Source organism: Balearica regulorum, chromosome 3, assembly GCF_011004875.1.
Source record: "Balearica regulorum gibbericeps isolate bBalReg1 chromosome 3, bBalReg1.pri, whole genome shotgun sequence".
NCBI classification, from domain to species: Eukaryota; Metazoa; Chordata; class Aves; order Gruiformes; family Gruidae; genus Balearica; species Balearica regulorum.
In genome coordinates, this window is record NC_046186.1 from 62,748,520 (window position 1) to 62,776,496 (window position 27,977).

A 27,977-nucleotide genomic window follows, 5' to 3' on the forward strand; every position below is an offset into this window, starting at 1 on the left:
CACAGAATTTTCCAGATGCATAATGAACAGATACAAAATTCCAGCCTGTGTTAATATACTGAACCCAACACATGCTATCAGAACCATGGTCATTTCAATTCTCCACAGCCACCTTGGCCGGTTGAGCTAACAGGGTAACTGGTAAGAGCTGGCTGTCAGCTTCCTGTCGCCTCTGTGAATCAATGTTAGTGGGGACTGGAATATGCCCTCAGCACCACAGTGAGACTTGAGAAATCAAGGGCCTTATACCTGCCCTGAAGAGCATTCCTCTGGTAAATTCAGGTAGTGAAATCTTATAAATAGTTGAGTTTTTCAGAGAAGAAAATGTTTTGATTTTGTTTTTAATATAAGCAACAGTGTTTAGCCCCATTCATATAAATAGCTATATGAAGTAATGCAGTTATAAAAACCATAACAACCTGCCTCCACCATCTCCTCCATTGCCAGCAGTCCTCAGAAGTAGGGTTAGGCGGCCGTCCAGCAGTGAAAGTTGTTTAGGTTTGATAACCCTTAGAATTACCAGTCTGTTCTACGAGATACAGGCGTAGTCCACAGGCTCTACTCAGCCATAATATTCTGTTATGGTAGGTCTTATACCGTGTGTTCCTCAAACATCTCAGAGACTAAAATGTAGTGCACAAATCAGTGGGACAAGCTACTAGAGAAAGAGTGAAAGGAACAGGCTTTTTGGTTGGAAAGGTACACTGTTTACTTTGGGGGCACTTGCCTCTTTTTCTCTCTCCTCCCTGCAACTGCTAGTATCATCAGGGAAATTGAAAAAAAAAAAAAAAGGAAATACAAACCAAAGTATTTTATTTTCTTGTCTGAATCTATAAAATAAGGTATATGCAGAAGGAGTTAAAAAGCAGGCAGGACAGTTTTTACTGATAAACATTAGGTTTTGATAGCTCAAGTGATTTAAGTGAACAGTCATTCATTTTTTGTAGTTTACATCAGGTGTGGTGTAATAGTAAATGTGCTTTAACTAAACTGATTAATCAAGGGAGCTGTCATCCAGCAAATGATCAGACAAAAAGTGGAGCCGTAAAGGCAAAGAAGATCGATAAGCCGATAATGGATCACAAAAGTTCCTTGCCCTGAGAATCACCAAGGTCACTCTGTTAGCTATTGCTTGTCTTTAGAAAGGTCATAGGGATACAACAGGGAAGACTAATTACTCTTCAAGCCTTAAATAACTGAGAGCGTCCTTTAGAGTTCTGGGGACTGATTAGGTTGATATATACAGCTGTAGGTTGTCTAGCACTGGGAATAGCTGTATGCACACCTAGTGGATCACTCTGCAGATTGAGCTTAAACCACGAAAAGGCATTCTCAAAAAAAAAAAAGAAAAAGAATATCCACACAAAATTAAATTCAGCAGACTTCCATCACAGGCAAACCCTCAATATCTTTTCAATCAGCAGCTCTTATGAAATCTGGTGGCACATGTTCCAAAAATTATTATCCAATTCTTTATTTTCAAGCCATACTCAACTGCACATATAAAAAAGAAGCTAATTGTTTTCTTCTACTGTATTTTCCTTTTAAGTCCTGCATGTTCTAAATGCATTTAAACTTGCTTTAAAAATATGAAGTTCTGCATATGTTCAAAGCAATAGATCTCAAAGACGTTAATTAGGCATGGATGTAGAAATACATCATGTTTCATAAAATAGTTAGGAACCTAAACCTATTTGTCACTTCCATAATTCTGAAAGTTCATTTCTACTACCATTATGAACAACTCAGGAAGAGGGTACACTTTGAAGTACAACTATGATTGATTAGACTAAAGAAATTCCAGTGCTTCGTTGTGTACTACTTTAATCTTTTGAAAAGTGAATGAACAGCAGATGGCCTAATAAAGACACTCTGTATGTTTGCCCAGTATGGATTTGCTCTGAAGGGATTGGTTCAACACTTTAGAGTACATATATTTGGAATACATCTGTCTTAGTCAAGACAGATGGCTAAAGGAAAGAGAAACTTCCAAACACTTGGAATTAATCCAGTGTGAGCACCGCTTCTGAATGAAATTTTAATGGGATATGACTATTGTTCTGTTAGCTTTCTTGGAAGAATGCAGCTGTGAATAGTATAGACATACACAGTTTTGATGGCTACTAGCCAGGACTGTTTATGCTTACTTTTGAAATAAAAATATTGTTGTTAGTGCCTGTTGTTAAGGAATGGTATTTTTTTTCTAGTAGTCACTCCGGTATCTTCCATCACCTAAGCTGACTAAAATTAACCACACCCATACAAAATATATTTTTCCTACCCAGTATTAAAATTAAACTTGTTAATGTGAGACTTTAAAAGTATGTGTATGTTATTTCAATCCTGTGCAATTCCATATGCTAAATCACAAGATTCTTTTTAACTACCAATTTTAATACAACTTGCAAATTTGAAAGATCTGTGGTGTATGGATCAGGTTATGTATGAAGTAGTCTCTGCAATATATTCAGAAACATGTCAGTCAATCTGAAAAAGCATGACATACCCGTACCAACTAGAGAGTTCTGTACAACGATGAATGATTCGGGAGTTTTCTAATATAGTATTAAGATGTTGCAGTTCAGGTGACGTCTACTTTGTTGAAAAGCTCTCCATTTCAATAAGCTGCTCTGCTAATGTTGCTGTTCAGACTGTTAGGCGGTATTGCTCTCATGATGTTTCTAACTGCTGTACTCTTGTTTTCTGTTTTGCAGTAATAACAAGTAGCGGCTACAGCCCAAGATCAGCGCACCAGTACTCTCCGCAGATATATCCCTCCAAGTTAGTGTCCGCACCTCTTCTAGTCTTTTATAGGGAATTGACCTTGGCTGTAGGCAGTTCTGTGGTTTGTTGCAAACAAGTGTTCATCAGCAGAAGAGACAGAGAGAAAGGAAAATATTTAAGCCTCAGCGCTGACTCCATTATAGCTCTCTCTCCAACTTTTTTTTCCTCACATGGCTGCAGAGTAAGATCCTGCTCTGTGCAGCGCGGTATTGCTGCACAAGAAATAACCGTGAATACCTGCACACAGCAGAAGGAAAAAATCAGACTGTTACGTTCTCAGACATCAGCATCGTAACAGTGCTGGCAATGTAGACAGACATATTTTGCAGAAGACAGTTTATATTTAGAAATCACAATTGCAAGTGCAAGATGTGAACTGAGGGGTAACCCTGCCACAGACCCTCCCAGCGCCAGCGTTGCCAAACGCTTCCAAACATTCCACAGTCATGAACCACCCTTTCCTCCTCCTTCTCCGGTATCATAAGATTTAAAAATCAAATAAATTGGATTAGCTTTTGATCTCTTTTTTTTTTTTTTTTCTTATTTTTAAGCCAATAGGCGTTGTTAGGAATAGAAAACTTTTTCTTTGAGGAAAACAGACTCTTGGGCAGTCACATGAATCCAGGAGTGGGAACTTTAGGAAAAAGCATCAAAGATATTATATGAAATTGCTGCAGCTGGGAGGCTGTTAGTTTGCTTGTCCTACCATCAGTCTTGTGTACAAGGGTGCTTGATTCTAGTGTGCCATCTAATTGTTTCCGTGTATTTGATTTCCGTGACTTTGATAGAAAACATTGAAACTGTAGCTGATTAGGCTTTTTCAAGTTTCTTTAACAAATTTGGATTCATATCATGATAGCCAATATTTATTGATACAGAAAATAGGTGCCTGAACTAAGAACAGTCCACCTTATTCCAATTAAAACAGGTTTTGGCAAACTCTATCTGATACTTTCGGCCAAATACATTACAAGGTTTAATAGAATTTTTAATCTACTGTAATAATTTATTGGCATCTAAATTAATGAGTAATCCTTTTCTGATAGTAACTGCTGCCAACTGTACTGAACTAATTAGAAAGAAAAAATAAAAAAAAATTAGAATCTGAAATTTAGTCATGGCTTTTAGTGGTCAGGTTTCAGTTAGCATAATTCTGCAGAGTATGTTTATTCAACTTTTCGTCCATAAAGTCTTATTTGACTTACAAACAATCCAAGACAAATGTTTCTCTGTATGTTTTTGCAACTCTGGAGGGCAAAAATTTTAAACTTGATTTTATTCAATCTTTCTATAAAACCCCAGTATTTATAAATAAAAGACCATTTTTATTTCCATTCTATTTTCCTAGCCCATATTTTCCAAATGTTTAAAGCCCATCTGGTTACCAAAGTATTGCCGTCAATATTTTTCATGCTGCTCTCAATGGGCACGATCCATCTCCCATTGAAGCCAAGAGGCTAGATGTCTGTTGAAGCAGAACCGTACACAGAGGACGGCTGCATGTAGTAGGTTTAATGTTCACCTCTGTTTTTCCTTTATTCTTCTAGTCCAAGTTTCCCTCCACTGGATTAAAAAAGCATGAGAGCTTTTCTGATTTAAGCAGGCTGATCTTGGCTCAAAGGGGTCAAGTCCGTATAAAGCCGTATAGCGGTGGCACAGTCCACCTAGAGTTGGGCACAGTAGCTTGAGAACTAAACTGTAGAGATGGGACAGCACAAAATATTCACCGTGCCCTGGGGAACGTGAGCCAGAGTGTTTTTCATCTTATTTCAGTGGGTGATGGAATAAATCCCAGAAGAGGAACAGTTGGCAGAATAATAAACTGCCTTTGGACATCTTTAAGCCTTTTTCTTTACTTTATTGCTTGAATCAACATACAAAGTATTTGTTGCCACAGTAATGCTATTTTTCCTGATATTTAGGCCCTATCCACACATTCTTTCTACACCAGCAGCTCAAACAATGTCTGCCTATGCCGGACAAACCCAGTATTCAGGAATGCAGCAACCAGCGGTCTATACAGCCTACTCTCAGACGGGACAGCCGTACAGCTTGCCCACTTACGGTATTTGGCCTCTTATTACTTCACCTTATGTAGAAGTAAGAGCAATGCCAGCATGAATTTTTTTTTTTCAAATGTTATTTTCCCAACTGTAAGAAAATATTTTAAAGAATCAGTTAAAAATTAATTTCTTATACAGATTTGGGTGTAATGTTGCCAGGCATCAAGACGGAAAGTGGGCTCTCGCAGACCCAATCACCGCTGCAGAGCGGGTGCCTCAGTTACAGCCCAGGGTTTTCCACCCCACAGCCAGGCCAAGCACCCTACTCTTACCAGATGCCAGGTGAGTAGCCACCGCCATCAGGGCTCGCCCCGTCCACCGCTGCCGACAGCCCCCTCTTCCCTCATAGTGATGATAAGATTTTCCATTCATTTTTGTGAGCTCCAGCAAGTATGCGTATCATTGGCAGATACTTTTACCTCTAAAATCTAAGGCTAAGTACTTTTCCCAGTACTGATACGCATGTATGTGTTCATACTGGTCATCTGTTAATTTGGATCTGGTCATGCAATGCAGTCCCTATTTGCACCTTCATTTTTTTATGGGGTGAAATCACATGGCAGGACTGGAAGCATTTATTGTATTTATTAGCATACACAAGTCACTTTTCCTTGTTTCCCTGTTTCTAAGTATGACATCATTTGATACGTGTTTCTCTTTGAATGAACATAATTTGTTAGAATTTCTCCTTCTCATTTATTATTCAATTATTAATTCACTTATTTCCCTTTGATCATCGATAACCTGTTTTATCTGGGTAATTTTTAAGCTTCTTATACAGCAGTTAATCTTTTAAATATTACAAATTACAGTATGAATCATCTGACTTGTGTTGAAAACAAGGACATGCCTCATTACAGATCGATTAAAAACACCTGGGTGATTAAAATATTATTTGAAAAGTTTTTTTTGTTTCAAAAATGAACAGACGCTAAAGTGTTAGAACTTAGAAATGAAGGTGAAAGAGAAAAACAATATTTGAGGAGAGGTGAGACACTGCAATAAATTGAAAAATGCTTTCTTGATCCACGTAATGACTTACTGCCAATACCTTCCTTGCATGGTGTGAAGAGGAATGTATGTCTGTATGCGTGGAAGTAGCATTTCATCTCTCTTAAAGTTTCATTACCATATTTTATTGTTTAAACAGAATATAAAAGTTGTTTGTTCTTCTGATTCATCTATATCTTAACATGGAATATTGTATTTAAAATGTTATTTTGATTCACAAGCAATTTCTCACAGTTAATTGTATTTTTTTAATTTTAGGTTCTAGTTTTACACCATCATCCACTATTTACGCAAACAACTCTGTTTCAAATTCTACAAACTTCAGTAGTTCACAACAGGTATAAATATTAACATTTTTGTCAAATTGTCATAATTTGTCCATTACAAAAGGATTTTTATAACTCCAATGATAGCATGTTATTTTAATTTAGATCTGTTATGTTGAATTAGACTCACCGTGGTTCAATGCTATTTTTTGTGGAAAGTGATCAAAATCCCAGTGGCAGCCTGGCTGCATCTTTTGGCACTTAAATACTTCAGCAACCTCCCTGTAGTCTTTCAGTAAATATCCTTAAATGAAAATATGTTAAATATCCTTTAAAAAAATCTAAACTTACCCCTCCAAAATTCTTGCAAAAGTCATATGATTGCACACTTAGAAATACTTAATGGGAAAATCACACGTTACTCTACTTAATTAAGTACTCTGCTGCATTTGGTGTTTTAGGATTATCCATCATACACAGCTTTTGGCCAAAATCAATATGCACAGTATTACTCAGCATCAACATATGGTGCATATATGACCTCAAACAACACGGCTGATGGCACTTCATCATCATCAACCTACCAGCTGCAGGACTCTCTCCCTGGCCTGACTAGTCAACCAGGTACAGATCTACATTCAGGTGAAAACAATTTTTGTATTTTATTCTGTACTTTCAGATTTCCATATCCATATTTTTTGAATATTGACATTTTATGCTCATGCCTTTCAGGAAACTTTATCATGCAAACCAGCCAAAATAAGATTTTTTTGTTGTTGTTTAGTTTGTTTGTTAGTTAAATAAAGATCTTTGCAGACTGAGATGCTTGTGGAAGGAGAAGGCCTGAAAAAAGTTACAGCAGCCTGGTAGGGATTTGTTAGTATTGAAAACAACCAAATCGTAACAAACCTTTAATAAATTTTGAAAGAAAAGTTCAGTGAGCTCTCCTATTACTGACAGTGGAACATTCCTGTATCCACTGTATCTGAAGTACTGCTGTAAACAGTTTAAAACAAGATACTAGTGTTCATTTAAATATGCCCCGATCATGCTAGCAGAAGTACATGGGCTTTATTCAAATGTATACAAGTTGTGTTTGCTAATTCACAAATTTAGGTTACTAAGAATAGAACAGTTGGTGATTAGTACAAGTCTCTTAAAAAAAAATAGCACTGAAGTAGCTGAAGTTGCAAAAAGAATGTTCTTAGGAGACATTGGAGACTGAATTTGCCTGCCCAACTCTGCCCTCTTGTGCACATCCACTACAACACCGTATTTCGTTACACAGTTCTATTCTTAGGGCAGTGCTGCGGGATAATGGCAGGTCTTCATTTTTTTCTCATTGTCGTTATAACCCAGTTCACGGTCATGTATCTGCTCCATTCTATGTGTTCTGCAAACACACATGTTAACATAGATTTCTTTCTTCTTTTTTTTTTTCATGTTAGATTTCTAAGTTCCTGAACATCTCACCAATTTTTTCCCCCATTTAATATAAATGGGACTAAAGTGAAGTAAAGTTAAAACTATGTATGTGAAATGATGCACAGTATAGTGCAGAGCTATGACGATCTTGGGAGTTTAGGAATTCACAGCCACAGTCGGAGGAGTGTGGCATCCTTACTGGGTGAACAGAGCCTGCTTATTCATGCTCACTTTCCCATATTGCTTGTATTATATAGGAAGTTCTTAAAGATCTAGCTGAGTATTGGGTCATATATTCATAACCTAAGCAGCCCACTAAGGCTGTGCGTCGTGTCTGTGGGAGAGGTTGTTGATTGCCAGCTGCCTGGCTCAGCGTTGCTAGACCGATCTCTTCCAGGGACCCCGGCTTCACTCAGCACCGTGGGTAGTGTCGGCCTTACCCGCAGGCTGCGAGCATTTATAAAAAGACTAGCAAACTGGGGCTTGGGTTAGGCTCTGAATGGGGGGGGGGGAATGGGATTTAATCACAAAATCAACTCATTGCATAAATCTCCCCGATTCTCATTCTAACAACTGCAACATCTCACTGAAAAGTATAGTACAAAAACCAATGTATTATAATAATGAATTTGTACAAAGGAAGGGTAATACTGTATAGAAAAATATAAGCAAGGCCTCATACTTCATATAAGCTGCTTAAATTTACTAAAAAAGTTGGAATTTTAATTGCATGTGTAGAATTTTTTCCTTGCCAGCTGTTTTCCTCAGGCTGGTTTTTAAAGCATTTGTGTGTGTGCATGTGCGTGTGCACATGCATGTTTGCTGTATGGTATGGTATGGAATGGATATGGGGAGATACACGTTCCCTTGGTTTTTGATGAAAGTGTAAAACATTATTCAGCAGTCTCAGGATGCAAATTTAGGAAGAAAAAGCTAAGAAGTAACTTGAAATCAAGTGAAATATTTAGCAGTTGCAGAACATCCATAACAGACACAAATCATGTATTTTAAGAGTGTGAAGAGTTCTCACAGCTGACGCTTTGATAATTGCGCATGTTCTGTGTATGTCTCTTTGTTTCTTTGTTATTCCTCCATTTTTTTATTCGAGAAAATCAGTGTTTCCCATATTGTCCTCCTTTGCGTATGTGTTTCCTAGAAATGTTGTATAAATGTACCATGTATTACAAACTCCCTTAGTAATGAATAACATTGAGAAAAGAAGGGACTCCTACAGTCCTTGAGCAGGTTGAAAAAATATTGAAGGCTTCACATCTACGAAACAGTAAGGATTTTTCTTGTTTGTGGGTTGTTTAAGCATATGAACTTGTTTTCCTGTTAAATAGCTTATGCATCTGAACTTACAAACCTGCCCACACACTCCTTATTTCTGTGAAGTGTTGCACTGATCATGCGACCCTCTGCTGAGAGTGCAACACCCACTTTGCGAATACATGACATGCCTGTGCCCTTCTGTGTCACTGTAAAAATAAATTTCCGTCAGTGAGGTGCAGTTTCTTGGAGATCACTTCAGATACCGTGTTCACTTGCTGTCTAACAGGCCTTTATTGCTCGGTCCTTAAGACTTACTGCAACTAAAACCTAAGATTAAATACAGCAAGGCACTTCACTCTTCTGCCATCTCTGCTAGCTATTAATTCAAAAAACTAATCGAAGCCTCTAGTACTCTCCACACATACAGGATTTCTTGTTTTCATAATAAAGCCCCATCAGATCAAGAGTTAATATCAGTTACAATTTTATTTATTGACCAAGTGAAGAAAATGAGATGAAAATTGAAACAGACTTTAGTCTTTCTGCTACTCATAACAAGCAATGACACATTACAAGCCAGGAAAAAGGAGGTTTGTAATGCTGAAGCCATCTTCTGGCTGCTCTTTCTGCTAAGAATATGTAACAAAAGTCTATCCATAAGGAGAGTGTGAAGGGGCTCAGAAGTTCATCCATCCCACATCTGCGTAAGGCTCAGCTCCTTGCCCTTCCCATGGACTTCTCTGTTTGCATTGTACCTGCCCTACATTAAGATATTTTTCAAAATGCACTCATTACCACAGAGTATCTGTGAGACAAATAGGTACCTCCAGGGGCACTTCATCTCAAATTGGTATAAGTCAGGAGAATCCTTAAGGGATTCTGCCTCAGGAGATGAGTACATCTGAGTATATTCAATGAGTACCTGAGTACATTTAATCTAGGGTGGGTAAACTTCTAGCAGAGGAAATAGGTCTGTAGGGAGCCTAGGTAAAAGCTTCATGTTTAGGCACCTCACCTTCGTATGTCCAGGGTTAAGCAAAGTGATATTGTAGGATATTAGCTCCAATTCGGTTACTGGGATGCAGCAGACCATGGTCTCTCTTAATTTGGTACCCACAGTGAAGTCACCCTTTCAGCTTCTCCAGGAGATGGCATTATGAAAAACAGTGCAAAAGTCTATATGCAGACTGCCCACACCTCTTTTCTCCTGGTTAAGTGGCACAGCTGTGCTTTAACAGGGAGGAGTGGATGTTTGCATCAAACTAGAGGTGGGAAACAATGTTCTGGATATGAAAAACCACCTCCTTTTGTAACAGTGGTGCTGTAGCTCCCTGTCCTCTAACTGGAGCTGCTGCGAGGTCTCCACGGCATGGAAGGCTTCATGCTGGACATGAACCAGTGTGTATGAATATGTGTATGAACATCTGTGATAAAGTGGTCATTCCATGTTCTGGTTTTAACATTTTCCTCATGCTTTATTGGATCTCTGATGCTGCTTATAGTTCCAGTGGGAGATGGCTATGAAGTATATTTATTAGGCATGTGTTGAATATTGGAAAAGCTAAAATATTTCAAACATTGCTATAAAAATTACTGTCTAATACGAGCTGCAGTAGGAACTCTTCATGAGTTTCAAGGTTTTCAGTACTCTTTGGTACTAGAATTTCTCACATTCTTTTATGTTACATGGCTGAATTTTTCATAAGTTTTCCTTTTATCAGCATTAACCTCATTTCTAAAGCAAATGGAGGATAAGAAAATGCAGTTGCTTCTTTAGCCTGCTGTTGGTAAAAAGCAAATCAAGCAATTAAGCCTACAGTTGTTCAAAAAAACCATGCACTACTGACTTCTGCAGTTCTAAAATAGATGCATACCTTGCGTTCAAGTAAGAGACAGCTGCTCATTCTGATTTAGAGATTACAGTAATGAAATAAAGTTGGCCTTAAATATCTAGAACTTACAAGGTACAGTGATTAGTTGCAGTACTCATTAATGGATAATTAAGCAATCATGTATAGTGTTGACCCAAACAGAAGCCTGGGGCAACTGGTACTGGCTAATGCTAAATGAAAATTGAAGTTATTTACTTCAGTTGTTGCATACTTTCAGAGAAGATTTAGAACAGGGCTTTTTTATATATTTTATTTTTGGTTGATTAGAGTAAACACAGTCATTGAGAACAGATGTTTTAATACATTACTGTAGAAATGAGTCTTCATTTTGTTGTAAAATGTTGAAATGTTACAAATATGAAGACTTTTATGGTAACAATCTAAACATTCACTTATTTAATTTTTTGGCTTTTCATTTCTGGGGTTTTGTTTTGGGATATTTTTTCCACTCTGTCAGAAAAATCTAGGAAATTATGTTTTTGTACAGAACTCTTGTACTCTCAGAACTACTTTTGAAGCCAGTGTAGGTTTTTGCTGCATGAGGATCCTGGTTATGAAGCATCTTGTTGTACATTTTGTACATTTGCCAAAGTATAATTTGCTGTTGATTTACAGAGAAAGAATGAAGATAATGTGACCTTATTGATCACTCCACTGCCTGCAGTGTCCTTACTGACATCAACACCGTGCTGGGAATAGAAATGATTAGTCAACAAGAACTCTCTCTGTGTTCTGTTGGGACAAAGTGAAAACAGCATGGGAACATTATTCATTAGATATTATTATTGCTGCTCAATTTTCCCATCATTTCTTGGCAAATAAGAGTTTTAGCTGAAAGAGAAAATACTATAGAATGCATTATATATGCATATATCCAGACCTCCTTAAAATGATATCTGGAATAAATTTTCAAACTGCAGTTCTGAAAAATCTCTTCTTAGCTGTTGCCTGAAAGTTTGGCTCTGCTATGCGCAAGCAGAGAAGCACATTGGTTTTGTGACATTGAACTAGTCATCGCCTAGTTTGAGAAAAAAGTAGTAGTATCTTCTTCCAGGTGACAGCAGAATAATTTGAGTACTTTCCCAGGAAGTCGAGAGACAGATTTGATTTGTTGATCTGTTGCATGGAGGATTCATCACCTTCCACTTAGGGGTACAGAGATGTGCATTCTGGGTCATGAAAATATGCCTTTATACTTCATATATATTGGTCATTCAGTCAAATAAATCAGTGTGCCCTGGAGAAGGCAGTGGAACTTAGATATGTCCTTCTCCAGGAAAATGTCCTAACCAATCAGCTTGGGAACTAACTTTCTTCTTGTTCTCCCCTTTCCTTGAATCTTGAATTATTTCCTCACAATGTCTAGAGCTCCCATTCAGGAATGTGACATTATGGGTTTACATCTTATTCTTCCAAGAACTACAACAGTATTTTTCCAGTCAAGATACATAAATAGATCTTCCTGGTGTATTTATTTTAATAATCTTCTGTATGTGGTTCTCTGTAAGGTATAAATAAATGATGGAAGAGATTAAGAATTTAACTATTGTGTTACATTATGTACAGACTCTTAATTGAGACTGCAGTCTATTTTTTCTTCTTAGAGCCTGCTAGACTAGAGTTGTTTTCTTCTGTGTTGTGGAGGGAGAATGAGGTGAATGACTCAGGGAAGATCACAAAATCATTCAATCATTCACATTGGAAGGGACCTCTGTGGGTCTTTTAGTCCAACCTGCTCATGGACGAGCCAACTTAGATTATGTTGCTCAGGGCTGTGTCCAATTGAGTTTTCAGTATCTCCAAAGATGGAGAATGCACAGCCTCTCCAGACCTGTCCCAGGGCCTGACCACTCTCAAAGTGAAGGATTTTTATCTTGTATCTAACAGGAATATCCCTTGCTGTGATCTCTGTCTGTTGTTTCTTGTCCTTTCTCGGTATACTTCTGTGAAGACTCTCTCAGCCTTTCCTCCTGTGTGCTCAGCCACTTAACTGTCTTGGTGGCCCTCACCTGGACTAACTCCAGTTTGTCCATATCTCTCTTGTATTTGGGAACCTAAAACTAGACATTTTTCCAGACGTGTTCTTGCAGTTCAGAACGGAGCAGTAAAATCACTCTTCTCAATCTGATGGCCACTTTCTCTGTTTCCTGGTGGACTTCAGTGACCACAGTGATGCTCCTTTGTAAAAATGAATAATGTTCAGATTCCAGCTGTAGATCAGATGCATTATAGGTGATTCTTAGGAAATGTTTGTACTAAGTGTTAATTTATTCTGCAGATGTACCATCATGAGCATTTTTAACAAATATTACCCAGAAACAATTACATGCAGCACAAGGACTCCCTTGAATCAAGCTCTGTAGTAGATGTCAGATCTAAGCTGTACCCTTTCCTTCTTTAATGGAGAAAAATCAAATTGTTAATAGGATAGATGATGAAGGAGAATTTATGTCATTTAGCACTTGGGAACCTAGCCAAACTGCATTTATTGCTAGTTTTAAAGAGGCACCGAAGGTACTGTGTTATGAAGTAAGGATATTTTCTATTTACTGAGCTGTGGCATAAAAATACTTTGTAAAGGGAAGTTCCTACCTTCTTCAGTCTGTCTGTCTGTCTTAGCTACTGTTTTGTGATCTCCTCTAAAGCCCTTTGTTACCAGCAGAGGCCAAGTAGATTAAAAGGGTAAGTCAGGGATAGGTCTGAGTGTTAAGAGCAATTATGCCATGCCAGATCAAAGGTCCTTCTAGCACATCTTCTCTCTGACAGCAGACAATAGCTGATACTTAGAGAAAGATGATCAGAATACAAGAAGTATGACTTCACTCTCTTTCTGTTAGTAACTGGAATATTGCATTTAAGAGGTAAGGTGAAAAAAAAAAAGTGAACTCTACTAAAGAGCAGGTGACATGGGAGGAGGAGATGAAGCAGGAAGCTGACTAGCTTTTCTGGTGCATGGCTGAGTGCCAAAGGGTGTTCTGGTAGAAGTAACACATGACTTGGAAATAAGTCTAGCTGAACTCCAAACGTGGGAAGTGAACTACTTTAACTTTTACTTTTTTGGGGGTGTTGGTGGATGAGAAGCTCAACATGACCCAGCAATGTGCGCATGCAGCCCAGAAAGCCAACCATATCCTGGGCTGCATCAAAAGAGGTGTGACCAGCAGGTCAAGGGAGGTGATCCTGCCCCTCTACTGTGTTCTTGTAAGACCCCACCTGGAGTACTGCGTCCAGCTCTGGGGTTCCCAACATAAGAAGGACATAGACCTGTTGGAGAGGGTCCAGAGGAGGCCACAAAGCTGATCAGAGGGCTGGAGCACCTCTACTGTGAGGACAGGCTGAGAGAGTTGGGGTTGCTCAGCCTGGCAAAGAGGAGGCTCCAGGGAGACCTTATAGCAGCCTTCCAGTACCTAAAGAGGGGCTGCAAGAAAGCTGGAGAGGGACTGTTTACAAAGGCACGTAGTGATAGGACAAGGGGTAATGGCTTTAAGCTGAAAGTAGATTTAGGTTAGATATTAGGAAGAAATTCTTCACTATGAGGGTGGTGAGGCACTGGAACAGGTTGCCCAGAGACGTGGCTGCCCCCTCCCTGGAAGTGTTCAAGACCAGGTTGGATGGGGCTTTGGGCAACCTGGTCTAGTGGAGGGTGTCCCTGCCCATAGCAGGGGGGCTGGAACTAGATGATCTTTGAAGTCCCTTCCAACCCAAACCATTCCATGATTCTATGAACTAAAAGGCACTTCATGGTTTGAGAAGTCATTAGTGTGACTTTTAAAATACATCTTCCTTGGATATATCAATATTTTGCATGTGCTCATGTGTATTTGTATGTATGTATATGTCTGCACGTGTATATGTGTCATTTTAATCTTTCTGTTATTCTGCTAAGGTTTATAATGTTTCCTTGGTAAAGTCAAAAGTTACGTGGTATCTGCAGATTCCATCTACATAAGACAAACCATGTTATCACTCATTTTATACAACCTTTTTAGGTGCATGTTGTGGTTGAGTTCGCATACGGACATATCTAGCTATGAGAAAGAAAAGTTTATTATTTAAAAATCCAACACTAATTTTGCCATGAATGGTTGACTTTACAGGGGAGTTTGACACAGTGCAGAGCCCCTCCACGCCAATCAAAGATCTTGATGAGAGAACATGTAGGAGTTCTGGGTCAAAGTCTCGGGGTAGAGGGCGGAAGAATAATCCATCACCCCCACCGGACAGTGACTTGGAGGTATGCCTGTGGTAATTGATGAATGATAATGTGGAGGTTTCTTCTGATGAAAAGTAAATTCTGAAAACTACAGCTGTGGAAATAGCTTGAGGCATTTTAGAAAACATCATGGACTCAGTCTCGCTAACTGAATATAACAGATATTAGTTGCTGTTTTAACATACATGTACAGTGAGACATTTCTGTTTTTTATGACAAAGTTAGGCAGAAAAGTAAATGTGATTCTGCCTTGCACTTTTTAGCTCTAAGATTGTGTGTCTTTCAGTTTCCCATGCAACGGAACCTCAAAATTGTGAGACTTCAAAATTGTCACGTTTTCTTTTAGGTTTTTGACTAGAAAATCTCAAACATATTGCTCAGCTTAATTACGTGTATTTATGAATGCAGTGTAAATATGCAGGATCATCTGGCCATAGCCTTTAAGATACTTATGCACAGGTTTGTCCTTGTGCTTGTAAGTAATGTCAGTGGATTTCAATGAGGCAGCTTACATCAGTGAAGTTATGGCTGTACTTAAGTATGTGCGAGATCAGTGCCTTAGTGAAGAAATATATCTGCCTAATATATGGGGTGATGATTTAAAACACAGGTGACCTCTTAGCAGCGGAGTAATTATAGTCTTATTACTCCTGTGTTAGCAGTGTGTTGCCTTACAGTGACAGGAGGAAGAGGAATTGGGGTGCCTGTGTGTGTGTGTGATACACTCCAGCTCTGGCATCAGGGGAGCGTGCTGCCCACCGCTGCGGTGCGTGCCCTCCTGCCACCACACCAGCACCAGGGGTGAGCAGCCCTGGCCAGCCCCACAGCTCTGCCTTCTCTGACTGGCTCTGGGCACAGCAGAGGATCATAGAATCATAGAATCTTTAAGGTTGGAAAAGACCTCTAAGATCATCAAGTCCAAACATCGACCCAACAGCACCATGTCTACTAAACCATGTCCCGAAGTGCCATGTGTACACATCTCTATGATTCTATGATTCAAAGAAAAGACTTGTAACTTCCTGCATTTCCATTTTCCTGTCTCTTTTATAGTTTACCAGTGAAAATTAACCCCTTATCAATATAAGGATTTTCTTTTCTTTTCTTTTTTTTTTTGAGTTAGAATAATCCATTTTGTCCTACAATATTATTTAAATTCTGTATGACATTATATGTGGCATATAGCACTTTTATCCAAGATTTAATTTTAGCTGTAGAGCAGAAATTGCAGAGAAGTATCTGAGAGTACTGCTTATCCTTAAGTTAACAATTATGTTTGACCCCTATCATGTTTCTGAAATCTGTGTTATACAGCGTTTTTGAAAAGCTTTTTAAAGGACAAATAAGAAATGGTTGAAGAGTTCAAAAATTACTCTCCTTCTGACTTTTTACCATGCATGATACGCTGTTCTTGCTGATTTTTGGAGAAAACCTGCTCAGTTAAGTGACTGGTTAAACTTTAGAACTGAGTTGACTTTTAGGCCCCCTGGGTGGGATGGTGGTGAGACTTTGACGTTATTTGCTTAATAATATCATGCCCACTTCTGTTTTCAGCGTGTATTTGTTTGGGATTTGGATGAAACAATCATAGTTTTTCATTCGCTGCTTACAGGATCCTACGCACAGAAGTATGGCAAGGTACGTGAGCCGTGAAATCTGCGTCGATTCACTGTATCAGAGCTATCTACCCTGTACATTAATGTGTTTTTCACCTTCCATGTTCATCATGGCTTGGGTGAAGGTAGAGGGAAAGTGTACAGTAAACCCTATTTTCAGAGGGTTAATGTGAAAATGTCAAGGAGAGAAATGAGACACAGACCCTAGGCACAATATATGAAGCAGGGCTGAAGCAGATGCTGCAAATGAGGGAAGAGTTTATAGAGGAGCAAGGATGAATTCCTGAGGTACGTTGGAAGAGATGCTGCAGGGAGATACTAGAGGTAAAGGGCAAATGGAAATAACTATTTGGATGTGTAGGGGAAGAAATAAGAAATAAACTGGAGCAATGGGTGAATTTACAGGGAAACTGATGAATCAGAATGAGCAAGTAGGAGACAGCCCGGTTTCAACGCCAGTTGCAGATGTTGTTCTTTGACTCCAGCTTTTCCATTGAATCTCTGGTTTCCTTGGCTGGCTCTCGGATGAGTAATGCCAGGGAGTGAATCCCTCTCCCAAGCAGACAGTTGTACTCATCCTCTCCCCTCCAATGAGATCCAAAAGAGGTTTAGGTCACGGAGCAGCAAGCAGGAGAGCAGAGAGGGGCGTTCAAAGCCTGCAGGGGCAGAAGCAGGAGGTCCCCTGCTGAGTCAGCAACACCCCCCCCCCCCCCGCCCCGGGCTGGTGGTGGGAGCCCAGGGAATGGATGCTAAGGCAAGGGGAGAAGGGACGAGTGGCAAGAGCAGCGGATAGCAGCAGGAGCAGACTGCCGGGAGGGGCAGAGCTAAAGGCCTGGGAAAAACAAAAAATTAGGGCAAATGTACGGAAGGAAGAAAATGGTCAGGGGAATGTTGGTATGTACCTATGTGGTTTTCTAGGTGTTGTGCCATTCAAGTGAAATTAATGCAAAGGTAATTCATTTTAAGAACATAACCGTGGCCATACTATGTCCGATAAAGGGCTTGTTTAGCATGTTTCCTGCCTCTTTACCTCAGCCAGAATCATATGCTTAAGAAAAGGATGTGAGAAACAGTACATTAGATAAATGCTTTCCACACCAACCTCCCCAGCCAGTGGGTTAGAAATGTCCAAAGCAAGAATCTGTGGATTATAACCACAGATGGGCCAGTCCTCCGTGTTTCGCAACAGTCTTTTGTGGTTATTAAAAGAGAAAGCTAATAGGAAAGCTCACAGGCCCAGACAAAAATCTGAATTTCTGGAATGCTAAGATAAGGGTAGTTATTCATGTTTTGTAAAAAACAGCCTTGCTTGTTTTGCAGCTTCATGGTGCCAGATCAGTGCACATTTCACTACTCTGTCAAAAACTCGTCTTCTGCTCTTTTTCAAACACTGTAACAGCAGTGACTTTGTCAGAACCATTTCTAACTTAGAATTATCAAAACAAGAGAGAAACGTAGCCAAACATGGACATTTATATCAGTAGAATGTAGCCCATAGACTGCCACAAAATTACTGAATTGCCCCAGTGATGCAGTCATTCCTTTCATCCTTGTTTTGATTTTGCCCTTTGGATGTTTACATCTCATGCGCTATCTCACATAATATATGAGTAAAGTCTAAGTCGACTTTAATACAAAGTTTTAAAAATCAGAGCATGATTTGTAGCTCACAAACATCTATGGATAATGTTGAAAACTGTTTTAGAGACAGCAACAGAAACTTAATTCCTCTTGGTTCCCCACTTTGATATGAGTGGGGATATTTGAAAAAATCCAAAAATTGACTCTCCATGCAGAGTCCATGCAGAGTCCTTTGAAACAGTAATGGCATATTAACAGCCAGTAGTACTGACAGCAGATAAAGTTAGCTTGTATAAACCAGGAGTATCTTAAGGGCAAGTGAAATTAATGTAGTTATACTGCAGAGATCAGCATCCATAAACAAATGTCATGAACAACTATGAAGCAGAAGGAGAGGAATTCTTAAGTAAAATCCTCTTTTTTTTTTTGGACTGATAGGTGGCATCCACAGTAGTAGGGAAATGTGTTTGTTTTCAGACACTGTAAAATAAAAGTAGTAGATTTTTTCCTTCCTACAGTGATTGCCTTTGCCATATTTATAAAGAACTTTTTGGAAGGTTAACGGGTAATTACCAATGGAACTCAAATATATATATTGTTGACTGCAAGGAGGTTAGAGCAGTAGGAAGGGGAATACAGGGAGAGTTTATCATGAGTAGGCTTTAACTTTTGCATGTCATTGAAGCGTTGCCTAAACTTAAGGTGAGATGTGTCTAAGCCTAAGTGCCTAAGAGGTTAGACATGGGAGAAGGGAAAGAAAGCACAGCTGGACCTCGGTCAGTCTCTGGTGCATGACCTCTTTAGCAGATGTGGCCCTTATCTTTTCTGCATATGATTTCCATCTGTAAACAAGATCTTACTCCAGACTGAAGTCTGGATTGTTATGAGAATTGGGTTGATATGAGAGTAAATAGTCCATGAATTGTGAGGTTCTCAGTGGAAATCTTGTGAGCAGATAGGTCTTTCAAAAGTGTTGGCTCTAAAGAGAGCTCTTTATCCTGGAAAGGTGGTATAAAATTGTTACTTCCAATGCAAAAAATTTCAGGGTAGTGTAAAATAATGGTGATACTAGGTTATTTAATTGTGGTGATTTGCTGTCTGATTTTAAAAAATAAAGGCGTGTAATGTCACACAGATGCTCAGCTGTGCATACTGTGTTATTCCATATGTATTTTGTGAGCCCATTTTTGTATAACATAATCAGGTTAGTCCCAAAAAAGAAACCACAAAAAAAAACCTCACAGGAAAAGCAGAGTTTTTCCCTTCCCTCATATTTAAATATTCTAAATGAGATGTGAGTCTTTAATGTGAACACTGCTTTAAGGGACGGCATCTTCTTATACTAAAGGTCCTCACTTCGTATTTTCAAGGGGTGGGATCCTGGGTTTAGAGCTAGTGTGAATGCACAGGCAGGCAAGGATATTCACCTTCAGTTCTTTCCCATCCACTCCTTGACATGTAAACTTCCATTCCCCTTCTCCACTAGCTCTTTACCCTATTTCTTACAGTAACTGGGTGAAACCCAAACATTCAGAAATTAGACTTTTAATCTCTCTGCTCTGCTGTAATTCAGGCTGAGCAGGGAATGCAGTGAGAGGAGGTGCAGCTTGTGGTGGTGGTCATCACACTCTTATGGCCAGGTAGAGGGATGAGTGCAGGAGCACTTGAGAGCTGTAGCGGTACCAGGAGGCAAACACTTTCTCTTTCAAAAGATTTCTACAGTTTAACAAGTGGTTGGGGTAGAAGAGAAAAAGGAAAGGCAAATCAACATGCCCACAGGCAACGGGGACTTTCACTGGCAGAGATTAGGTGGGAAGGCCTGGATCCAGTAGGCAAGTTTCAGGTCATATATTTGTCAAGAGAACAACAGATTTCTGACTTATGCCTGAGGACTTTTGAAGTTGGTATATACTTGTGCAGCACTTTGGATGGTGTGATAATTATTTGATTGCAGAATTATATAGGGTTGTTATAATATCCATGTTAAAATGAAAACTAGTGATTTGCTGAAAGATTTAACTTGTTGAATGCAGCTGTAAACATCTCATGTAAAACACAGAGCAAATTGCTGCTTCTTATCCGAGCACCAGTAGAGTATAGCTTCAAACTCCACTGAAGTGGGAGAGATGTGGCCAGAGGTTGGTCAATGCATCACTTTGATATTTAAAATATAAAAATTACCCAGAGGAATATTCTGTGGATTTCTGTTTTCTACCTGTGGATGTTTCTGTCTGACTTTCAGTGTAGTGGTTATTTTGTTGGGCTGGTCAGACCTAACATGAAAAGAGAATAAAAACTACACTACACCTCTGTTAGGTTTCAGGGAAACCGTGCAGCAGTAAGAGTACTTCTCGTTGTTCAGTTCGTTTGCTCATCTGCTTCATACTTCATAAAACTAGTACATTTCTATTTTTAATTATTTACTGCAGTAGCAAATTATGAGCATTGGCATATGAGCTGTTACATTATGACTTGTGTGGCTGGTGATGGTTTTTGCAGCTGAGCACCAGTTGGCAGATACAGTTTTCTACAATGCTGAGCTCTTAAGTGAGGATTTGTTGATGTGACAGGACATGTGTTAGGAGATGTCATCATGTGTTAAAAGTTTATGAGGTACATTCTTATTCCCTGTGAACAGTGTGTATTCTTTGTTCCATTGCATTCCAGTTATTCTTGCTGATTTAAGGCTGATTAAGCTGGAGTTTTGTCTACCTCCAAGCATTTATATTTCATTCATTTCTCCCAGGTCAATCCAGAGAGCAAGGATGCCCAGATAAATGCTGTGACTCCAGGTGCAATTGGTTAAAAAAGAATGAAAGTCCCTTGTGGTCTTGGAAGGGGGAGAATGTGATTTCCAATTGTAAAAATTAAAACAATTCCACACTTGATGATTGCATTTTGATATTTTTGATAGCATTGCCAATGACAGAAAGTTGTCAGGGAGGCCACATTAACCTTGTAAACTTCTCTGGAAAGGGCTCAGAAGCTTTTTATTGCTCACTCTCTGCTTGTCTGTCATTAAACAGAAAAACTTTGTCACCATTAGCACCCACAATGACATTCCCAAATTCACTCCTAAATATGCTTTTGTCCGCCTGTATTAATAGTCTATCTCTCATGACCTCCAGTTGTCCTCTCCATTCACTCCCTCATTGTCTGAGACCTCCGAATCCATTTTCCTACTGCCTTCTAGAGAGCATGGAACAGAAACTCCCTATGGACTTTGTGAGTTTTCCTTCAGCAGACACCAGATATAGTTATTAAGAAGAGATGTATTCTCTTCTTCCATTGCCACCCACATGAAGCTTTCCTGGAAACAAGTGTCCCGTATGAGAGAGTGAGAGCTGAACTTAAATCTGAGATTCCTACATAATGTAGGGAAGTGTCTTTAAGCTAAAAATATTCATAATTAACTTAAACATTTCCACTTTTTCCAGAGATCGATTTTGTTGTAAGTCTGTTCAGGACAGTCACCCACTGAAAATCTATTCTTCAATATTATTCATATATTTTGCTTGTTTTCTTGCTTATTTTTAAGGCTTCATGCATACAAATTCCTGTCACAATGAATCTACCTAACAGTCTATTGATCTATTTGTTTTCTGAGATTTTATATAAAAGAGTTTGATGTGTTTGTATTATTTTTCCATGAAATTAAATGATTTTGAACATCGTGTGCTGGAACTTGACCTTCCAATACAATATTAAATAACTCTCTTCCACTAATGGACACTGAGCTTTTGGGGCTTTATTCCAGTCGCTTTCCTTTTGGTCAAAACATTTAAATATTGGTCCTTCCGGAATATTTTTACCTAGTGTCCCAGGAGGCATTCCAGTGGATGGACCAGTCTAGTACAGAAGTACACAGACAGACAGTCTGGCTCCAGTTTAGTGCCTTCATACTAACGTAACTAAAGTAATTTGTATTTTGGTATACAGAAGTGCTGTAGCTGGTCTTGACTCTTTTGCACGCTAATGATATCTGGCTAAAATCATGCCTCTGAGAGCCAAAGAGTTGTGCTTCTTTATTCTGCAAATTATCTGGGGAAAACTTCCAGATTATTTGTTTTTATTATTGTTTCCTCTTCTGTATATGCTTGTGCAGAGTAGCACAAAATACCATTTTGGCAGAAGTTCAGTCTGCCTTTTATTCGGTTTCTCAATTTGCTGTGCTCAAATCTGTATCAGCTGCACATGTTTCTTGCTTTCTTTTCAACACTCAGTTCTTTGTGCCACTTGAGTCAGTCTGCAACTTCTGCTTCAAGTTGAAAGACAGTAAAACGATGATGGGGATGTTCTTCCACATTGTTTAAATATTATAAAACCACAAGACTCTGACAAATTTGCTTTCTCTGTCTATTTTTGTATGTGAAAGAATGAACTTAACATGGCAAGAGCTGGAACGTGATGTTTAATTCTTGTTAAACAGTTGGAGTGCAAGTTTTGGCCAATTTATTAAAGGAAGAATTGTTCATGTCTTGAGAATTCAATTCCAGTGACTCTTCTTAGCAGAAGTTGTTACAGGGAGATCCCAGACTGATTTCATGCTAAGCTGAAATTAATTCTCTTTGCTTTATTTTATTTTATATATAGTACCTAGCAATATCCTACACATGCCTTTGTCAAAACAGGAACATAGGAAATCTCATTTTAACAGTAATAAAGTTAGGCATAGTTGGTTAAAAAATACTACTAATCAGAAAATCATAAAAGCTTTGTCACATTTACGTCTTTCAACTATACTAGGCAAGGCAGGAAATTGTGATACATAGTTGGTAGTTTCTGTAAAAATAAATTGGATTATAATGGAATATGTTATAGCAAATTTCCGCATTTAAGTCTGCTTCTACCCAGGAAGGGGAAAAAAGAGGCTGAGAATCAAAAGTCTGAGATTCCAGTCTTGGAAGCACTCCAGCGAATAACTTAACTCACATAAATAATAATGAGTTACCACCTGTGCATAAAGTTATGCACATGCCTTAGTGTTCATAGGATTGAGGTAAAGAAGCATATTGCAAATGCTCTTTATTATATTGTATCTAGGAAGAAAAAATTATAATTTACTGTGCACAGAAAAAAACACAAGAGAAAGGAGAGAGAAACACATGTTTGTATGTGATGACATTTTGATAAAAGCATTATGGCTTGATGAGGAATCTTATGAGTCCAGCGTAGTTTGATGATTTGTGTTCCAAGTATCTTACTTGAGTTTTTGCAAATCTGTTAATGTCCGTTCCTTAATCATCCCCTTGGAAAACTGACCTTTGCACTGGCTGCTGCCATCAGCCGTGTGACTTTCAGATCCAGTGAACATCACTGCAGAAGACGTAGGAGATGATGTTACTAGGCACTGCATTTGGTTTTTACTTCTGAAAGGTAGTCTAGACCAGTTCAAGGGTCAACATAAAAATATTTCCTTTCACTGCCAGAGAATTGCATCTAACTTCGGATCATTACAATTTCTTGTACACTGTTCTCCCCTTCAAGTCTGACTTTTTCATGAGCAAGGGTCAAAATATGTCTATGTTTCAGATTTTACCATCAGTTTTTAAGTGCTTGAGGGCAGAAGCCGTCTTTTATTCTGTCGTTGCGAAGCCCTGGAGTAGCGGACGTCTGATCCTGATTGGGAAGCCTTTGATCCTAATACTAACAAATGATCATTTGAGGTTTTGTGTGATTTTGTTGCCAGGTGCTGGTAAACTTTTAGACTTTGAATCTCAAGGTCTTTAAGAAAGGATTTCTGAGAACTTGCTAGTGTCAATCAGAGTTTAAATGATGAAATATAGGGGTTTTTTTCTCATTTTAATGAGAAGAGGATCAGGTCTATTGTAAAAGTCCATTGCAGTATGTTAAACACAAAAAAGTTAACCGAACCCCACAAGCTCAGGCAGATGATTGAGGCAATGAGAAAACTACCAGGTGTCAGCTAAGCATCAGGAACTGTCTGTGTGCATTCTTACTCTAAAACAAATGTAAGGTAATGCAAATTGGCTTAACCTCTTTCCCAGCAAGCCTAGCAAAGTTAAATTAATTATCTCACATTTACCATACACTAAATGCTCTCAGAGAAACTGTTATTGCAGATCGGTAGATTTGTGGTATCTTGCTGAGGTAGAGTGATTTGATAGTGTGGAAGCTGACCTACAAACAGATGCAACGTTTTGAATGAATCTCATCCAGGGACAGGAATCCTGTATTTCATCAGAAATGAAAGGATGTAACAAACAAACAAACTGACATATGCTTTCCCATTCATGTCAACCACCTAAAGAATTGTGCCATAGATTGTAAACACGCAGAAGAACACTTAGAAGAACACTTACAGGCACCTTGTTGAATGAATACTTGCAATAAAATCATAAAGGAGAGCCTGGAAATTCATCAGCAAGTGTCTGAATGGAAGGGTAGATACTGAGACAGAGAAGGACCAAGCACAGGGTTTGAGGATATATGCTGGAGTAGCAGAAGTGTGGAAAATAAGTGATATAGACCTAAGCATAGGCAAAGCAGGGATGATTTATCCCAAGTGAAACTCAATTTGGGGAAGCGGGCATAGGTTCAGACTACCTTTTGTATTTTTATAAATCAGAGACATTAGAAATTGAAAAGGCCTCTTAAAACACACCTTCCTATCACATTGTATGATAACTGCTTACAAAGTTATCATTTGGTAGAGGTGACTACCCGTTTAGCATGACCTCGGTGAGAACTTCTGTGTGCCCAAATGTTGGGAAGAAAAGTCAAGAGATCAGAGGAATCGTGCATTGGACTGGGTGTCACATGGAGTAATTTCGTTCCTACCTTTGTTGCTGGCTGACGTGGTTTAGCCCCAGCTGGCAGCTGAGCACCACGCGCCCGCTCACTCGGTGTGTTGGGTCAGAAAAATCAGTTACTGCTCCATGACTCAGCTTTTTTCTGCCCACAAATTGACAGGCAAGATACTTACATATTTTTATAAAAGGCTCAGGGATGAAAAATGTGGTGCATTCTTATTATAATAAACCTTGATTTTCTTACATGTATCTTTTGTGAGACATTCCTTCCTTGTTTACAGCCTTCTTTATGCAGGTTCACATGTGGCCACCAGGTTTTCCCTGTTAGTTTAGCATAGTTACAAATGCCTTGACTTTTCAAAAAACTTGATGTTTCAACATCCCCAGCTCCCCAGAAGTTCTCACACAGGTTCAGCAGTCTCTTCTTGTAGTATTATACTAAAATAGCTTAATACTGAAAGAATTTCAGAGAAATGTCTTGCAGTGTTAATTTTTCAAAACACTTTGTATACAGCAGTTTTTAAAGTAATTCTGATGTAACTTAAAGTTATTTAAGTAGTTAACCTTGATTTCTGTTTTTTAAGGATCCACCAATGGCAGTGACCCTTGGACTGCGAATGGAAGAAATGATTTTTAATCTTGCTGACACACATTTATTTTTTAATGATTTAGAGGTAAGAATCAAAGGAACATAAACGCCATTACACCTGGATTTTTAAACATAATGGTTTTGCTGTGCATTAGTGTCTGTTGTGCGTGACATATTCTGCCTCTCTAGACTTTGGGTTTGTCATACTCTAATCAGAGAGAGGTTAGCCAGGTGACAGCAACTTCCTGTGCCACCAGAGTCCTTCCATGAAACTTGGGTGAGAGAGGGAATCTGCAAACTACCCTTTCCTCTCTTTGTCCTGTGGCCATCTTTTCAGTTTCCATGGATTTAGAGCTGTCTCCAGCCATTTCCAGGAGGCGGACATATGTGCCTCCCATTCTTTCTCTTGAAGTTGTCCACATTTGCTTTCAGTGGGTGCCATTGTCTGACCACAAGAGACTGTTCTTTTCACATACCTGAGTAGCCTGTTGGCAACAGATCCCCCTTTCTTACTGAAAGGTAGAATATTCTTCATTTATTTACCTCAAAGAGTGCAGCATCAGAGAACTGGGACTATGATAGATGTACTCATCAGTGATGTCTCTTTGCGAGGTAACCAGACAACCACATGTTTTGTCACAATGTACCCAGGGTGTGCAATTTGATGTCTGGTCAGAAAAGGGAGAGAACTCTTCCTAGGGAGTGACCACTGTGACAGATGAACTGCTGCAGAGACAGCGGTCCAGGAGGCACGCTTCTCAGCTGGCCTTCACAGACTTTTCATTTCACTCTGGAAGTCCGGATCTGTTAACGTGGAAAGTGACAGTCTTACAACATTGTGTGTCAAGAGACAGGGGGTGAAAAACAGTTCTCTAAACTATGGGCTTTTCAGACCTTCCCCTGCTCTAAATCAGTTGCTTTCTTACTCAGAGTGGATCCCAGAGTTCCCTCCGTGGACAGATATTTTGTACTAATGGCAGTTGGAAGACTTTGAAATTTTGTTTAAAATGCCAGAGAAAGGTCTCTGGTGAGCGAATAAAAAAATGAGGATAAATGAAATTTATTTAATTTCCTTTCACTGGGAGGTTGATTTCTCTAATGTGCACTTCTTTTATTCCTTCATCAACTGTAGGCAATAAGAAAAGCAGAATGTACGAGGCTGTGGTTGTTTTTGTTATTCCTTGCAGATCTCATTTATTCTTAGCTCTTTTTAAGTCAAGAAACTGGGATCTACTTCACCCTATACGTGAGCTGCACTTCCTCCTTCCAGCAGCAGAAACATAAGAAAGTAAAGCCCTGGACATGCCTTCACCAGTCAGATTTTTACTGCCATCCTAGTGAGTCATCACTTGACAATGCAAGTGCATTCGATGAATGTTCTCCTGCTGGTGCCCCGTACCGGTGATAGATTCCAAATGATTTTTCCAAAGCGTTGCTTATATTTCTTTTTAGCAGACCTTTGCCCCTGCGTGTTCAGATTTTATTTGGCACTCAATGAACTTCAAGCCATTTGGTAGCATATGCCCAGTTTTCTTCAATCTTGTGTTGAGTTCAAGTGGAAGAGTTCAACAAAATGGAGCTTTGCCCTCTTTCCATACCTCTTTATTCTTGCTTATGGCCACTGAAGTTTCATTCCTTTCTCTCATTATTTATTTTCTTTGTAGATCTCAGGTTCAGCTGTCATAGGAGGATCATCACATTTTGTATGTGCTTCATAAGGTGGTTTTAATATCCTGTCCAAAAATTCATACTCCAGCTCATTCCAGAGCTTGAACAGTATCCAAACAGTTTTCAGTTTTAGATAAATAAAAAAATACTACTTGGGGACTGTCTTGGAGAATCTCGTAACTAAATCAGTTTGATTTGATTAAAACTAGTTTCTATGTGCAATTAAGTATTTTCTAGCTTAGAATTCATCTTTGTTTCAAAACCAACTCTCTTATAAGATTACCAAAATTCCAAACTTCTTGTTCTGAAATGAGTTGTATGCACACATTCTGGGATATGCAAGGCAACCAACGAGTTTCTGTCTTCTTAGCTAATAAGATGTAATTGCACAGCATCCTGTGCCAAAGTACATAGAGGCATCCTTTAATATGCAGATGGTTAAATCTGTTTAAATATGTTTGCAGAGCACATGGCCATTACTGAATAGTACAGTGCATCTGCATGATGACTGTGTAATGAATTCTGAGAATTCCCCAATTCTGACTGGGGATCTCTCTCTCATCCCTCCCCCCCCCTCCATCTCTCTTTTTCTGCCTTCCTCTCTCCATTCTCCCCCAGGAGACGGGAGGTGAGTGCTGAGCTGCTGATGGTCATGGCCATCGAGACAAAAGACCTTCGGTTCTTACTGGAGGAAGTGAGATAGGCCTTTATTCGCTAAACAGATTACTTATCCTTTCATCATCTCACTTTTTTAATGCTGAGCCATCGGGTCCCTTACCTTCTGTCTTGCTTTCATCTTCATCCCACACTAAACCTTGTGGCTC

General features: G+C 39.1%; 1 protein-coding gene across 16 annotated transcripts in view; it reads left to right on the forward strand.

Moving 5' to 3' along the window:
* The window catches only part of EYA4 (EYA transcriptional coactivator and phosphatase 4), a 163,517-nt gene that overhangs the window by 117,613 nt on the left and 17,927 nt on the right, over window positions 1-27,977 (forward strand). For 10 of the 16 annotated variants that reach the window (XM_075748128.1, XM_075748129.1, XM_075748127.1 and 7 more), the window contains 8 exons: window positions 2,715-2,781; window positions 4,707-4,849; window positions 4,986-5,129; window positions 6,117-6,196; window positions 6,586-6,766; window positions 14,811-14,947; window positions 16,481-16,564; window positions 25,481-25,570. In XM_075748128.1, coding sequence (XP_075604243.1) covers window positions 2,715-2,781; window positions 4,707-4,849; window positions 4,986-5,129; window positions 6,117-6,196; window positions 6,586-6,766; window positions 14,811-14,947; window positions 16,481-16,564; window positions 25,481-25,570 — 926 coding nt within the window. The remainder of the gene's footprint in view (window positions 1-2,714; window positions 2,782-4,706; window positions 4,850-4,985; window positions 5,130-6,116; window positions 6,197-6,585; window positions 6,767-14,810; window positions 14,948-16,480; window positions 16,565-25,480; window positions 25,571-27,977) is intronic. The other 6 variants (XM_075748124.1, XM_075748132.1, XM_075748123.1 and 3 more) reach the window with 3 other exon arrangements.